We start from the raw sequence: 16,711 nt of genomic DNA, 5'->3' as shown, positions 1-16,711 counted from the left end.
CATATGAGAGTCACATGAATGTGTATAGAATGAAGAGCATAAAGTAGGGGAAAGTTTAGAACAGGCCTTTCTCCAGCACTTGATGCTGAATTGCTGCTGCTGATTGTAATGTCTCTTTGCTGAATCAGGTTTCAGTAATAACTTGGGCTTTCGGTGACTTCCTCAGTCACAACCATCGGGCTGTGATAATCTTAACTGATGCAAAGGTGTTATTTTATAGTTAACAAAAATGAAATTACATTATGATGAAATCTTGTAAAAGCTGTGGAATGTAGATGGGGTACTAGAGATTATGCTGATGTCTGTGACAGGTAGTTGCTAATAGTGCCACTGATCCCATTAAAAAATAATTTGGTTTATTTCTCTGAAGCAGTTGTAGTTCAAGAAACCTTCAATAATTAAAGAGACGAGTTGATGTAGAAATGAAACTGTTTATAGGGGGAGTTCTGTATTTACATGACTGTAGATTGGCATAACTGGGATTAGCTGAAAGCAGTTGATGGATAAAAATTGTCCTGTTTGTAAGCTCTGGATTACATTTAATGATAGTGTGTCTGCTTGAAGTTTTACATTAATTGAACAACATTCAGTTACTATTATTATTGTTACTACTATGATCATCATCATCATCATCATCATCCCCCCCCCCCTCCTCCCCATTCCAGAGGTGAAGAACCTAGCTAAAATGTGTTCTTGAATGATTTTACAGTATGGTGGAAGTTGTAAGAACCACAGAAATTTTTATTAATGGGTAAAGCAAAAAATGGTTGAACCTCATTGAGCTACATCCAGGCTGGGCAGTTGAAGTGTCAACTCCTTTGTGTCAAACCCACATTGACGACACTGTTCATGAATGCTTATGTATCGACAGTTGGTAGTCTTAACACAACACTTCGGGTGTTCATCATGAGCTCGAGATAAAACTTGTAACCGATATTCTTGTGAAAGCCACCAGCGGCTCCTATAAGCTCCAAACTGATAGGAAATATGTTCATTGTAGTTGCATTTACTTTGCCATTTTTGGAAAAAATACTAAGATTAGAAATTATTCTTTTGCAGAAGCACTTAAATTATTTGCTGCATGTATGTACACTGACTTAGCAAATGTCATGGGACATGCACCTAATATCACGTGGGGCCACTTGTGGTCCTGCAGGCTGCAGTGACATGCCATGGAAGTGAGTCTACAAGTCCCTGGTACTCCTCTGGAAGCAGTCGACACCAAATCATTTGCAGAGTGACAGCCAATTCTGGTCTGTTCATGGGTGCAGGATCCATAACACACAACCTGCATTCCTTGACATCCTGGATACGAGTTCAAATCTGGACTCCGGGGTCACCATCTCAGTCTTTGAATAGCTGTGCATGTTCGTGTAACCATTCCCAGGTGATGTGGTAGGACTATCAGGGTGTTGGAAGGCCAAAAATGGGTGGAGATAGTCCCCAAGCAGATCAACATTCCACGGGCCATTCAAAGTTCGTTCAGGAAAAACTAGAGGCCACTCCATACCATGAAAATGCACCCCAAACCATAGCAGACATCATCACCTTGGAGCATGTATTTTTGGCAGGTGGGGTCTATGAAGTCCATCCCTGGTGACTGTTGACAAATGCGAGCTGTAGTGCCACATGACATCAGGTCAACAGTGGCACTTGTGTGCGATGCTGGCTCCCACACCCCATGGAACCCATGTTCCTGTGGATTGTCCACTGGAAGAATCATCATCCTGTGTTGAATTGAACCATGATTTCTTGCACTGTTGCCCTCCTGTTTCTATTGACAATCTGTCTTGTACATCGCCAGTCAGTCATTGAGAATGGTTGGACAACTGCTAGTTTGTCTGTTGTGAACTGTGACACTCTCGTTCAATCATTCACGATTTACTGTTGACACAATATAACATGTGTGAAGCCAAATTCGTGCACCACTGTGGAAATTGAAATTCCCATCCGATGGCCTCTGACAACCATACTCCATTTGAATGGTGTCAGATCCTGATGACATTGCATGTTACTCTTTCACAGGCACTTCTCAGAAGGTCTTCCATTCAACTGCATCTGGCAAAGGCGGTGTATGGTGCACATGGAACACACCTGTGCCATCTGTGTCCCACTATCCCATGATGTTTGCTAAGTCCGTGTGTATGATGTGTTATGGGTGAAGCTAAATGAATATAATCCTCATTAACTTTTGCAGAAATTGGAAACTCCTGAAGATAATGATGCACATGACCCACTAAAGCTGGAGGAAGATGTAAGTGATGCCTTGTTTTATAGTAGTCTAGATTTAATTCCTATAATTAGTGATGTACAAGGAGTAATCATAAAGTAATATTTATTATTTTGAAAAAAAAATATAGTTACATAATTTTTTTTCTTATTTGCTTTGCAGGTGTATGTTTGCAATCATGGTACATATTCTAAATTTTCTACTACAGTTCCAGCTAGATGAGCTAAAACAAAATGTGTTGAAGTGGAGAAGGGGTGTGTCATTCTGTTTTTATTCCCATAGCTGTGGATTACAGTACTAAGCATGGGGTTTGAATGTGTACCAGCACTGCAAACGTGTACCTGTAGACGAAGAAAGTAGTTAAGTAATTTTATTTTTAGAGGGTGTAATTAAAACTTCATGACAACGCCCTCCTAAGTAGATCAGTACTAGTCATATTCAGTAGTTTGTGTGCTATACAGAGTAGCCTACAGTGGCTGTGTTCTGCTTGTTAATCTGTAGCTTGAATCATTCCACATCCCTGTAGGCTCTCCTTTATGATGTGATAAACGAAAAGTGATGCGTTACTGTTTACAAAATGCTTTGCTTTTTCTCTGTTTCAAATTGACGTCTACCTAGGAATCAGAAGCACACAAATTCTGCATCTGCATGCAAGATTCACAAACCATCCTACACCGCACAGTGAAGAGTAGCTTTTACTGCTGCTAGTCATTAAATTTCCTGTTCCAACCAAAAATGGAGCAAGAGAAAAATGACTACCTATACGCATCCTATGAGTCCTGATTTCTCTTGTCTTTGTAGTCCTTACGCAAATTGTATGTTGGGCACAGTAGCACCATTCTGCAGTCGGCCACTAATAGTATGTTGTGGAAAGAATGTCATCTCTCCACTGAGGATTCCAATCTGTGCTCCTGAACATTTCCATAATATGTGTTGATATAACCTACCATTAACAAACCTAGCAACACACCTCTGAATTACTTCAGTGGCAGTGTAGCACCGTATCACTACTCTTTAATCCAATTTGGTAGGTATCCCAAACTGCCTTCCCTACAGCCAAACTTATGTGCTCATTCCATTTCACATCACTTTGCAACTTTGCATGTAGATATTTAAATGATGTGGCTGTGGTAAGCAGCCTACCACTAACTCCGTATTCAAATATTACATGATTGTTATTCCTTGCCTTCTTCATTGAGCTGCATTTTCCCACATTTGGAGCAACCTGTCATTCATCACACCAAATAGAAATTCTGTCCAAGTAATGCTGTATCCTCCTGCAGTCACTCATTGGCAACACTTCCCCTTACACTGCAGCATCATCAAAAAGCCTCAGATGCTGTTCATTGTAACTCTCAGATCATTTATGTATGCAGACTGTTTAAATAAAAGTATTCCATCTTTTGTCACAATGTAGTGTGGACCAAAACAAGGTATAAAGTCCAGTAAACAAGAGCTTTAAAATGCATACCCCTAGAGCTATGAGTACTTGTTCATTTTGCTGCTGTGAAACATCTCTTGTAATGAACAAGTGCTCAGAATGCTGCAGGTAAGCATTTTAAAGCTTGCACTTTTTATCATATTTTGGTCCCTAGTACCACCTCTCAAAATATGGCACACTTTTTTTAACATCCTTTATAGGAAACTACTGGTCCTGTCACACTTACTAGAGCACTCCTATCTTTCAAAACAATACACCAGATCCAATTGCTTAAATCTCCAAGCCACTTGTGTGAAGTTGAATGAATTGCACTTGAAGGGGCAGGGGAGGGAAGGGGGGATTGAACTACATCGTCTTTCTAATTACCACAGATTTATGCAACTTTATGAAGCAGTCCAAATGGTGGAATTTATCACAGGCTCAACATCTGAGCTTAGCCTGTGGAATTGTGCTCATGTTTTGTTGCCTCCCTAATTTACAGTTAATTGTATCACAGCACCTGTGGCATCTCCATCTTCCTTTTCTGGTTATCTACATCCTGCAGGTGGTAGGATACATTCTACTGTACTTGTGTAGGAATATCAAGAGCATTGAAACATTGAAGCAAATTAAAACTGTGTGCTGGCCTTGGACCCGAAATCAGAACCCACCCTTCAGTGGTTAAATGATTCAGGCTCAATATTCAACCTGTTGTCACAGCTTCACATCTGCCAGTACCTTTTTTCGTACGTTTCAAAACTTTACAGATGATGACCTGCATCCCCTGATGGTGTACCAGCCCTGGAAGAAACGATATTGCAGATAAATGGCTTAGCCAGAGCCCAGATCACTTTTTCACAATGAATCTTTCATTCTGCAGCACAGTGTGAGCTGCAGGGTAGAAGTCCCCAGATAGCTCATTTAGGAAGCGCACAGTCTGTGAAAGGTGAGTTTCTGGGTTTGAATCCTGGTTTCAAAATGGCACAGGTGGCACAACAGAGTGAAGGATTCATACTGGTTAAAGATCATTGATACTGACAATTATTAGCTGTTTGACACTGTTTTATTTCAACTTGGTACTGGACGTCTTTTTATTCCCAAGTTTGTTGCAAATATGTATTCTGTTTGGTAAGCCTGCCCCAATCAGTATTTATATGCCCACTTTGTGGTGCCATTTTTTCCCATATTGTGGAAGTAGTGTAACTCTTCTGATCTGCTAAGTGAGCAACTGGATGATGTTTGTTATACTCCGTTGCACGCAGAGGCAAAGGCCAATGTGTTTTGAAAGAATAAATCATGTGGTGAAGTACAGATTTTTGCATGACTTAAACAGTTGGAAGATAACATCAATGGTGCCAGCAACAGTAACTTAGAAGTAGATATAAAGGGCATTCAAAAAGTTTTGCACAGTCCTCTCTAATTTTTTTTATTTTTGCAGGAGGAGAAAGAAATTTTTTGTGAACATACTTGGAACATTTAGCTATACATAGAGCTTACTCAATGTAGCCTCCATCAGCTGTGACACATCTGGCCCAACGTTCTTTCCATAAGGTGTTTCTCACTACCAAATGTTTTACCACGCAGGTGGGCCTTCAGGTAAAGAGGTAAAAATCAGACAGAACCAAGTGAGGATTGTAGAGAGAATGAAGAACTATTTTCCAACCCATTTTCCTGATTTTCTCCTGCATCATATAGGCTGTATGGGGTTTGGCATTGTCATGGTGCAGTCTGATGATCTGACCCTGAAGCTGTGGTCTATGGGTCTTGATGGTACATCGCAGCTTGTCCAGTGACAAACAGTAACCATCCCAATTAACTGTGGAGCCAGGTTCCAAAAAGTTGATGAAAATGACACCACACTGATGCCAGAAGGAGGAGGTCATCACATTTCAGTGTGCTGTTCATGAAAGTCTTGGATTCTTCTAACGAGGGGAACCTGGATGACACCACTCCATGGATTGGGTTTTGCTCTCAAGTTCAGACAAAAACAACCATGTTTCATCCTGGGTAATGACGTCATCAAAACACTGTTTCCACTCTTCAGTAAAGGTCTACATGAGACCCTCGCACACGTTCTTCCTCTCTCCCATGTGGGCCCGGGATTTAGAATAGGCCCAAGGTATTCCTGCTTGTCATAAGAGGCAACTAAAAGGAGTCTCACATGTTTTGGCCTTTATGTGGTGGTCCCCTGTCAGGTTTGACCTCCATCTTTCCAAATTTTCTCAAAGAGTGAGCCAATTGGGGAAGGGCACCTTACATGGTGCATTGTGTCCATCATGCTTTAAGACCTTCAGCTCACTTTGTATTGCAGTCCCACTCATTCTCGGTGAGGACACCTTCCTGGGTGTGTTTTCCACCATGTACTATCCAGTGTCACTTTCTGTGCCGACGATGACCATGGACTTCTTAGCACCTCATATCCAGCACGGTAGCCAGTCCGCTGTGGTGGAACTGCAATTACCCTGTTGGCTGTAGCCCCCTGACAACACAGGGATCACTCTGCTGATGCCTTTTACGTTAAATCCCCATTTATGCCACAGAGTAGGTGTCCATCCCCCTGGGGCATCGGGACTCCCAGCAATGGCCATCCTACCAGGTGGCCCTTGCTGAAGCTAGGTGGCGGGGAGGGCCCCTGGTTGGAGTGGGTGGCATCAGTGCGGATAACACGCCATGAAGCGTTGTACGTCATCTCTTGCTGGTGGTCCGCCACCAGCAGTCTCTAAGCGGGCAAAGTCTAACTTCAGTGCTAAGAAATATGACCCCAAATCATTCCCCTCCCTGGCCACACCATGGGAGGAATGCAGGCTAAGGATGGCAGTGAAGCTTATTCGCCCCAGTACAAGTGGTGATGGGAAATCTTTCATGTCCATGAAGCCTCAGTTTTTTGTGGAGCATTTCGAGGACAAGTTTGGGGAGGTGGAGGGCTTGTCCAATATGTGCTCTGGGTCAGTCTTGATAAAAACAGCTTCCTCTGCCCAGTCATGAGCATTACTCGCTTGTAACAAGTTCGAGGATGTATCTGTTACCATCACGCCCCAAAAGAGCTTAAATATGGTCCAGGGTATTATATTCCACAGGAACCTTCTTTTCTTGTCTGATGATGATCTCCACGCCAATTTAGAGTGATGAGGTGTTCATTTCATATGGTGCGTCCATCGGGGCCGAGGGATAATCAGGTTGGTACCTTCATCTTGGCCTTTGAGGGTAACACATTACTCGAGAAGGTCAAGTTGATGGTCTACCGCTGTGACATCAAGCCATATATCCCTCCACTGCCTCGATGCGGTGCTTTAAGTGCTGGAAGTTTGGCCATATGTCTTCCCGCTGGACGTCCAGTATCACACGTTGAGATTGTGTACGTCCATCACATCCCAATACTCCATGTGCCACGCCTCCCATCTTTGTCAACTAGGGAGAGCATCATTCACCTTGCTCACCAGCCTGCAGGATTTTACTGAAAAAGAGGAAGATCATGGAATATAAGACGCTGGACCAACTGACCTACACCGAGGATAAGAGGAAATTTGAGAACCTACATCCTTTGGCTATGAAGCGTAAGTCTTCTTCGGCTCCTCTTGCTCGGAACGGGTTCCTTGCATCACTCCCTTCCCAGGTTTCTGGTAGTGAGAAAGATGACACCCGCTAGTGGCCGAAAAGCCCGAAAGCAGCTAGCCGTAGGGCTTCACGCTCATCCTCAGTCCCAGAGACTGAATCAGTGAAGTCCTCCCAGCCAGAAAAACCCAAGGAGCAGCAAGAGAAATCCAAAAAGAATGTCCCCAAGACCAAGAGAATTGCGGTGGTAATCACACCACCGCTACCTACAAGCTCTGCGTCTGCAGATGAGGTGGAGATTCTGGCATCCACTGAGGACCTATATCTCGCTGGACCCTCAGACACAATGGATATAGACTGCTCAGGCAAAAAGTTGGTGGCAGTAGGTGACCCTTAGGCGTAGACTGCCACATTGAATGTTACATGCCTTCCCTGTCTCAAGATGACATCATCCTGCAGTGGAATTACGGCAGTTTTTTCCACTGCCTGGCTGAGCTACGGCAACTGTTAAGCTTACCTGCTTTTTGCATTGCCCTCCAGGAAACCTGGTTCCTGACAATGCGGACCCCTGCCCTCCGTGGCTATAAGGAATACTACAGAAACCTTAGTGACTATAATCGAGTGTCAGGTGGAGTTTGCGTTTATGTTCTAAACTCGGTCTGTAGTGATCCTGTGCCCCTTCAAACCTCTCTTGAAGCTGTGGCTGTCAGAATACAGACGACACAGGAAATAAATGTCTGCAATGTATATCTTCCTCCAGTTGGTGCAGTATCCCTGAATGTTTCAGGAGCACTGATTGATCAACTCCCTAAACCTTTCCTACTTTTGGGAGATTTTAACACCCATAACCCTTGTGGGGTACTGGTACTGGGGCAGGCAAGATGACAAAACTTTACTGTCTCAGTTCGACCTCTGTCTCTTAAATACTGGGGGCACAACACATTTCAGTGTGGCTCTTGGTAGCTACTTGGCCATTGATTTATCAATTTGCAGCCCAGGCCTTCTCCCATATACCCACTGGAAAGCACATGACGACCTTTGTGGTAGTGGCCACCTCCCCATCTTCCTGTCACTGCCCCGGCATCAAGCCCACGGACGCCTGCCCATATGGGCTTTAAGCAAGGCGGACTGGGAAACTTTCACCTCTGCTGTCACTGTTGAATCTCCCCCACATGGTAACATCAATGTGATGATTGAACAGGTGACTACGACAATCGTTTCTGTGGCAGAAAACAGGATCCCTCACTCTTTAGGGGGCCCCGGCAAAAGGCAGTCTCTCCTTGGTGGTTGCCGGAAGTTGCTGAAGCAATTGAGCATCGGCGAGCTCTACAGTGGCATAAGCAGCACCCTTCCCTAGAGCATCTCATAGCCTTTAAACGGCTCCATGCCCGCATTTGCCAACTTATCAAAAGACGGAAACAGGAGTGTTAAGAGAGATACATCTCAACCATTGGGTGCCATACGTCACCTTCCCAAGTCTGGGCAAAAATTAAACGTGTTTTCGGGTACCAGACCCCCAAAAGGTGTTCCCAGTGTTAACATAAATGGTGTGTTATGTACTGATGCAAACTCGAATGCCGAATACTTTGCTGAGCCCTAAGCTCGAGCCTCTGCGTCGGAGAATCATCCCCCAGCCTTTCGCACTCTCAAATGGTGACTGGAAGGGAAAGTCCTCTCGTTTACTACACGCCACAGTGAATCCTGCAACGCCCCATTTACAGAGTGGGAATTGCTCAGTGCCTTTGCACATTGCCCCGACACAGCTCCTGGGCCAGATCGGATCCACAGTCAGGTGATTAAACGTCTCTCATCTGACTACAAGGACATCTCGTCATCACCTTCTACCTGATCTAGTGCGATGGAGTCTTTACATCAAAGTGGTGGGAGAGCACCATCATTCCGATGCTCAAATCCGGTAAAAACCTGCTTGATGTGGATAGCTATCAGCCCATCAGCCTCACCAACATTCTTTGTAAGCTGCTGGCATGTATGGTGTGTCAGCAGTTGGGTTGGGTCCTGGAGTCATATGGCTGACTGGCTCCATGTCAGGGCGGCTTCTGCCAGGGTCATTCTACCATAGATAATCTTGTTTCCCTTGAGTCTGCCATCTGAACAGTCTTTTCCAGGTGCCAACATATGGTTGCCATCTACTTTGATTTACAAAAAGCGTATGACACAACCTAGCGACATCGTAGCCATGCCACATTATACGAGTGGGCTCTCCAAGGCTCGCTCCCGATTTTTATCCAAAATTTCCTGTTGCTTCGTACTTTCTCATAGTTCATCCCATATCCAGGAGAATGGGGTCCTGCAGGGCTCTGTGAGTGTCTCTCTATTTTTAATGGTCTAACAGCAGCTGGAGGACCATCCATCTCACCCTCTCTGTTTGCAGACGACTTCTGCATTTCATACTGCTCCACCAATACTGGTTTTGCTGAGTGGCGCCTACAGGAAACCATCCATAAGGCGCAGTCAGGACTTCTGTCAGCATTGTACCATTCATCCAGAACCAGAACTTTACCTTAATGACGATTCACTCACTGTAGTGGAGACATATTGATTCTTAGGACTGGTTTTCAACACCCGATTGACTCAGCTTCCTCACCTTCGTCAGCTTAAGCGAAATTGCTGGCAGCGCCTCAATACCCTCCATTGCCTGAGCAACACCAACTGGGGTACAGATCGCTCTACACTGCTGCAGCTCTGCAGAGCCTTTGTTCAATCCTGCCTGGACTATGGGAGTCTGCTTTACAGTTCAGTGGCGCCCTCATTGTTGCATTTACTCGACCCAGTCCACCGCTGTGGCATTTGCCTAGCAACAGGAGCTTATAGGATGAGTCCGGTGACAAGTGTCCTTATGGAAGATGGAGTCCTTCCATTGCAGGTTAGGTGTGCACAACTGCTGGCCAGTTACGTAGCACATGTTCATAGTTTTCCTGTGCATCCGAATCACTGTCTCCTTTTCCCACCCATGGTGGTTCATCTCCCACATCAGCGGCCCAGGTCAGGGCTTCCAATTGCAGTTCATGTCTGATCCTTTCTTTCCTTGCCTTTACCACCTATACTTGAAGTCCCTTCACGCACACCTCCATGGTGTACACCTAGGCTGCAGCTTCGCCTGGACCTTTTCACATGGCCCTAAGGACTCAGTTAACCCTGCGACACTTTACTGCGATTTCCTCTCGGTTCTGGACAAGTACCGAGGCCACATTGGCTTCGCATATGTCCATGGAGGACATATTCGACAGCATTCCTTGCCCGATGGCTGAAGTGTTTTCACTGCTGAGCTAGTGGCTATATCTCGTGCTCTTGAGCACATCCGTTCATGCCCTGGGGAGTCATTTCTTCTCTGTACTGACTCCTTGACCAGTGTTACCCTCATCATCCTTTGGTAACGACCATCCAGGAGTCCATCTATGCCCTGGAACGGTCCGGTTGTTCAGTGGTGTTTTTCTGGACCCAGGTCACGTCGGAATCCCTGGCAATGAACTTGCTGACAGGCTGGCCAAACAGTCTACGTGGAAACAGCTTATGGAGATCGGCTTCTCTGCAACTGACCTGCGTTCAGTACTACACTGCGAGGTTTTGCGGCTTTGGGAGTCGAAATGGCATAACCTCAGCACGAACAACAAACTGCGTGCCTTTGAGGAAACTAAAAATGTTTGGCAGTCCTCCATGTGGGCCTCTTGCATGAACTCTGTGGTTCTCTGCTGGCTCCGCATTGGCCTTGCTTGGGCGACACACAACTACCTCTTGTGCCATGATGACCCACCTCAATGTTGGTGTGGCGCCCAGCTGACAGTGGCCTGTATCTTGGTGAGCTGTCCTCCTTTTGCTGCCCTCTGATGAACTCTTCAGTTACCAGACTCATTGCCATTAATTTTAGCTGACAATGCGTCATTGATTAATTTAGTTTTACATTTTATACATGACGGTAGGTTTCATCATTCTGTATGAGTTTTAGCACATGTCCTTTATCCCCTTGTGTTCTGCACTCTAATGCTTTTAGGGTGGATGTTTTAATGTATTGTAGAGGGGCTGGCTTTTCCTTTTCTCGTGTTTGGCCAGCCGCAGTCACCTGCTCTATTGTTTTTACTCCTTGTACCTGTTTCTTGCTCCTCCCTGTAGTTTTCTTTTTCTGTTTTGTCCACAGTAGTGTTGGTTGTCCTTCTGTCATTCTTCTGGTTCTTCCTTTTTTCTGCTATTGTACTGTATGTCTTCTTTCTTTTCTTCTTACCCTTGTGTAGTTATTTTAGTGGGAACAAGGGACCAATGACTCACAGTTTGGTCCCCCCTCCCCTCTCCCCCCTCTTTTAAACCAACCAACCAACCAACCAACCAACCAACCAACCAACCAACCTTCTTCCTCATCGTTTTCATTTCTCTTGTCCATAATCTAGTCACCCAACGTGCACAGATTTTTCTGTACCCTAGTGACTGTACCAGTGATACCACACTACCCAATGACAGATGAGTCATTTCAGAAAGCCGTCATGTTGTCACACATCTGTCATTTTGGATGATTTGAACAATAATCTCCTTATTCACATCATTGACTGCTGTCGACGGTCTACCACATCGTGGATTGTCCAATAGAGAGAAATCGCCTTCTTTAAACCTCTGTAACCACCGCTGCATACTGCAGTGATCCACTGTCTCCTTTCCATAAACAGGGAGCAACTTCCTGTGAATCGATGTCGCTTAGTCATTGCTGGTCTTGAAGAGGAACTAAATCACCAATCGTCGTCGCAACCTGACATCTACTTCACGGTCCATTATGGCTTACCTGTAAATAAAAGAAAATGCTTTTATATACCAACTTACAGCTAAATGTTCCAAGTATGTTCACAAAAATTTGTTTCTGCTCCTGCAAAAAATAAAAAAATTAGACGATTGTGCAAAACTTTTTGAATGCCTTTTGTACCTTTGGTGTAGCAAATTAACTTGAATCACGTAATAAAGGCAATTCTTCTGGTACTGACTGTGTAGTGATTAGGTTCCCCTCAGAGTGCACAGATGTATTAGCTCCACATTTAGCAATCATATTCAACCACTCGCTTGATGAAAGATTCATACCTAAGTACTGGAAAGCTGCATAGGTCACACAAACACCCTAGGAAAAAAAAGTAATCCATTGAACTATAGACATATTTCACTGATACCAGTTCAATTTTGGTTACACAATACATCACACAAATTTAAAAATTGTCAATTCAGCTAAATACCTAGAGATGAAAGTCATGAACAACTTAAATTGGAACTATCACTTAGAAAATTTTGTGGAGGAGTCAAAGCAAAAACTGTGTTTTATTGGCGGATCACTTAGAAGATGCAACATATTTACTTGACTGCATATACTGTGCTTGTCTTTCTTATTCTGGAGTCCTGCTGCTAAGTATAGGATCCTTACCAGACAGTATTGCTGGAGGATATAGATAAAGTTAAAAGGAGGACAGCTCATTTTGCATTATCGCGAAATAGGGGCTACTACGTCACTGATATGATATGTGTATTGGGGTTGCAGTCATTATAAGAAAGGAGTTTTTCATTGCAGCCGGATCTTTTCACAAAATTTCAGTCTCCAATTTTCTCCTATGAATTCGAAAATATTTTGTTCACTCTCAATTGCAACTGACATTTACAACTGCTGATGTGATATCACTATTAACAACTTGTGCATTAATCGAACAGGAATGATAAACTCAAAGCTTTGATCCAAAGAAAGTTATTCTTCCTAGGTGTAACTTACCAACTTTACTGCATCACTGCTGAAGCATCACTGTAATTGCAGCAGAGGAAAGAATTAATCCAGTCAAAAAATTGCAATATTCATGATGTGTTTGGGATATAGTGTTCTCACTGTGTTATGTAACAAGAATATATATGACATATGTACAAAAAGGAGGACTGTGATAACGTTATTTCCAAAAGTCAGAAGTGAAGCAATCCTCATTCCTCATAAATGTGGTATAAATAAATAAATGTGAATTAAAGACTGCCCTAGGGCACAATAGAGTTACGACAAGATGAGAAGTACATTGGGTGAAGAACCAGACCCTTAAACCCACTAGATGTGCACTATGTATATAGCAGTGGGGTCCCTGAATTGGGCATGTACTGGGGACAACAGTGACGTGAAAAATGTCAATACTGAATGTAATTTGAAAGAAAATAAATTTGTTGCGCAGCTTGACTGAAAGAAGGGATATATGTATAGTGACACATCCTGAGGCCTTGAAGGTTAGTTACTTTGCTAATGAAGAGGAGTTTGGATGAGAAGTATTGTGGAGGAAGACCAAAGCTTGACCACAGTATGCAGATTAAACTTGTTACAGGATGCAGTTGTTTTACAGAGCACAAGAGACCTGCACAGGATATCCTAGTGTATAGAACTGCATGAAATCAGTCTTTGGACTGCAGATTACAACAGTTAGTGCAGTCTGTGTGTTCCCAATGCTTCTACCGTGAAAAGCATATCTTGTTCTGTCAGTAGTGCAAATATAGTCACATAATTTATTTAGTTTCTGATTCTTCCTTTGTTCCACTTTTGATTTGATGTGTAACTGCTGTTCTTTCTGTGCAGGAGTTTGTCTCAGAGGAAGAAACTGGTTCTCCACCTGATGCAATCCACATTAAAAAAGAACCAGTAAGTAATACAAACATAAAAAAAATTCCCATGTTACGCGGTTCTTTTGTTGTATGGATTGCATCATCAGAGAATAAACTCAGAAACTGTCAGGGAAGGAATAGATATTTGAAGTTACTTGTTTTATTATGTAAAGAAATAAATAGTACAATTAGTTCAGTTAACATTTATTAGAAAATGAGCAACTAACAAGAAATTAAACTGTGTTGGACAAGGACTCAAACCCAAATAGCTTACTTTTGCAGTTAGTGCCTTTACAGAGTGTCTCGGGTATACCTAATGGACCAGCATACAACTTCAGTCAGTTTTCTCAGTTTCTTCCAAATCACATTGTTTTTCTTTATACTGCCATTTGTATATAACTTTAATACCCTTTTTGTTGCTATTCATCTGTGTATTCTAGTCAGCAGTTAATAAGTTCAAGATCTGATACTGTTCACATTTGTTTGTTCATTTCTTCTTCAGTATAGTGATGATAATGCTTTCTGTAAATGATACACCAGGTTTTTTTTTATATAGGTTACACAAAATAAGCTGGCCCTTATCTGTGCAGATAGTGTGGCAGGGGAGGGGATCCTGGTTAAGGGCAATATGTGGTATGGGAGGTGCAGTTAGGACAGCTGAAGCCTTCAGTCAAAGTATTTCTCACATAACTCGTAGCTACAGGTAACTAGTCTGCTAACAGCATATTAAAGTTTACATCAGTGTGGCCAGTTACTCGACAAATACAAAATTTCAAAATCGAGCCCAATAATGGAGGTCCATCCTTCTGATACAAAAAAGACAATAATTCAGTGAACTCAGTTCTGCTTTATGCAAGTGTCTGCAGTGAATAGTAATAGCTCAAATAACTTCCATGAAGAATTTTCAGCCATCATCTCTGAATGCTAATCTGCTGTTCTTACTCCCTAACTTCAACATTAAAAGTGAATATGGAGCAGAGCTAGATTTTACTTCTTCATAGGAATCATTTACTTACTTGCAAGAAACAAATAATTTATTGCAATCTGCACAGCTGTACATTCACATGATACATGATTTTTATGGTCCGTGCATGCTACAGCAAGGAGTTTTTCTTTTGAAAATGTCACTTGATCTGTGTTCAGTTTTTCAAGACCTATCCATTGTGCCAACTTATAACTAAATCTGACGGGGGTGCGATGGGGAGGTTCCCTTGTTAGTATATTTAAGTGTTCAACTGGCTTCTTCCTGGTTCTCACGACCTGCTCTGCCTGATAAACATTACAACAGAAAGTCCACACTGTAACATTGACAATATTAGGAAAAGTTTAGATTGCTACTCACACTAAAGATGACATGTTTACCTGCAGACAGGCACAATGAAAAGACAAGTACACAGTTAGTTTTGCCAAAGCCTTCTACAGAAAACACACATTCACACAAACAACCACATCTCACATACCTGACCACAACTGTGGCTGTTTCAATTGGAATGCATCTGTCACATTAAACAAAAGCAGCAGTCTGTCACTCTGGCAGTTCTGACTGGAATGCAGCTGTTACATTGAACAAAAGCAGCAATCTGGAGAGGAATGGGGATGGAGGAGGGATAAAAGGGTATGGATGTGGGAGGTTGGGGGGGGGGGTGAGTGCTGTCTGGTGGAGCTTGCAAGGGACTCGACCCCGGGGGGGGGGGGGGGGGCGGCAGTGGTAAAGGAGAGGAAAAGGAAGTGAAAAAAGATGGGCAGGTGCATTCGAAGAGAGTGGCACACTACGTGGGTGAAGGTACATGAATAGGGAGGGATGATAAGACAGGGGTTGGAAACTATTGGGTCAAAGGTGTGGTGACCGTAGGTCATTATAGGTTGAGTCCAGGATGATTTGAGGAGCAGAGAAAGTGTTGAGAGAATAACTCCCATCTTCACTGTTCAGAAAAGCTGGAGGTGGAGGGGAGGCTCCAGGTGACCTGGGTAGTGAAGCAGCCATTGAAATCAAGCTGTTATGTTCAGCAGGTGCTGTGCCACTGTATGGTCCACTTTGCTCTTGACCACAGTTTGGCAGTGGTTGTTAATCCTGGTGGACAGCTGATTGGTGGTCATAAGAGTATAAAAAGCTGTGCAATTATTGCAGCGGAGCTGATATATGACATGGTTGCTTTCCCAAGTGGCGTGACCTCTGATATGGGATAGGATAAGCCTGTGACAGGACTGGAATATTAAGAAAGATATGATCCCTGTGGCAAGGGGTTGGGACTGGGAATGGCCTAGGGATGGACTAGGATGTTGTCAAAATTAGGTGGGCGATGGAGCATCTCTGTAGGAGGGACAGGAAGGATCTTGGGTAGGATGTCCGTCATTCTACAATGTGATGACAGATAATCAAAACCCTCAAGAAGGATGTTGTTCAGTTGTACCATCCTGGGATGGTACTGGGTGACAAAGGGGGTGTTCGTTTGTAGCTGGTTCTTGTGGTTGGTGGAAGGATTGGGTTGTGTGAGGATGTGGCACAGGCAATCTGTTTGGAGACTGTGTCTGGGGAATAGTGCCTGTCTTTGAAGGCCTGTTGAGATCTTCAGCATACTGGGCAAGGGAGTTCTTGTCACTGCAGAGACACCATCCCCTGGTGGCCAGGCTGCATGGTCGGGATCTTTTGGTGTGGAAGAGACAGCATTACACAATGTTAATTATACAAATGTTTAAACATATAAATAAGGCAAGGGAAAAAAGAATCTGGTGTACCTGTAGCCTAACTTGTGTAGCAAGGATCTTAATGATGAAATGCCTTCTTTAAAAGACGTATTTTTTTCTGATTAATGGAACTAGTGACTGTCACATACTGTGTATGTGTTATAGACAAATTATGTATTCATTTCCTGATAAAATGCTAATCAAAATTATCTAAA

At 43.4% G+C, this 16,711-nt stretch overlaps 1 protein-coding gene across 4 annotated transcripts in view; it reads left to right on the top strand.

Moving 5' to 3' along the window:
* The window catches only part of LOC126425019 (uncharacterized), a 334,609-nt gene that overhangs the window by 46,433 nt on the left and 271,465 nt on the right, over positions 1-16,711 (top strand). For all 4 annotated transcript variants that reach the window (XM_050087926.1, XM_050087928.1, XM_050087929.1 and 1 more), the window contains exons 4-5: positions 2,198-2,254; positions 13,786-13,848. In XM_050087926.1, coding sequence (XP_049943883.1) covers positions 2,198-2,254; positions 13,786-13,848 — 120 coding nt within the window. The remainder of the gene's footprint in view (positions 1-2,197; positions 2,255-13,785; positions 13,849-16,711) is intronic.

The sequence above is a fragment of the Schistocerca serialis genome, chromosome 10 (assembly GCF_023864345.2).
Source record: "Schistocerca serialis cubense isolate TAMUIC-IGC-003099 chromosome 10, iqSchSeri2.2, whole genome shotgun sequence".
NCBI classification, from domain to species: Eukaryota; Metazoa; Arthropoda; class Insecta; order Orthoptera; family Acrididae; genus Schistocerca; species Schistocerca serialis.
Note: the sequence above shows the minus strand (reverse complement) of the source record. Positions and strands in the feature narration are given on the sequence as shown.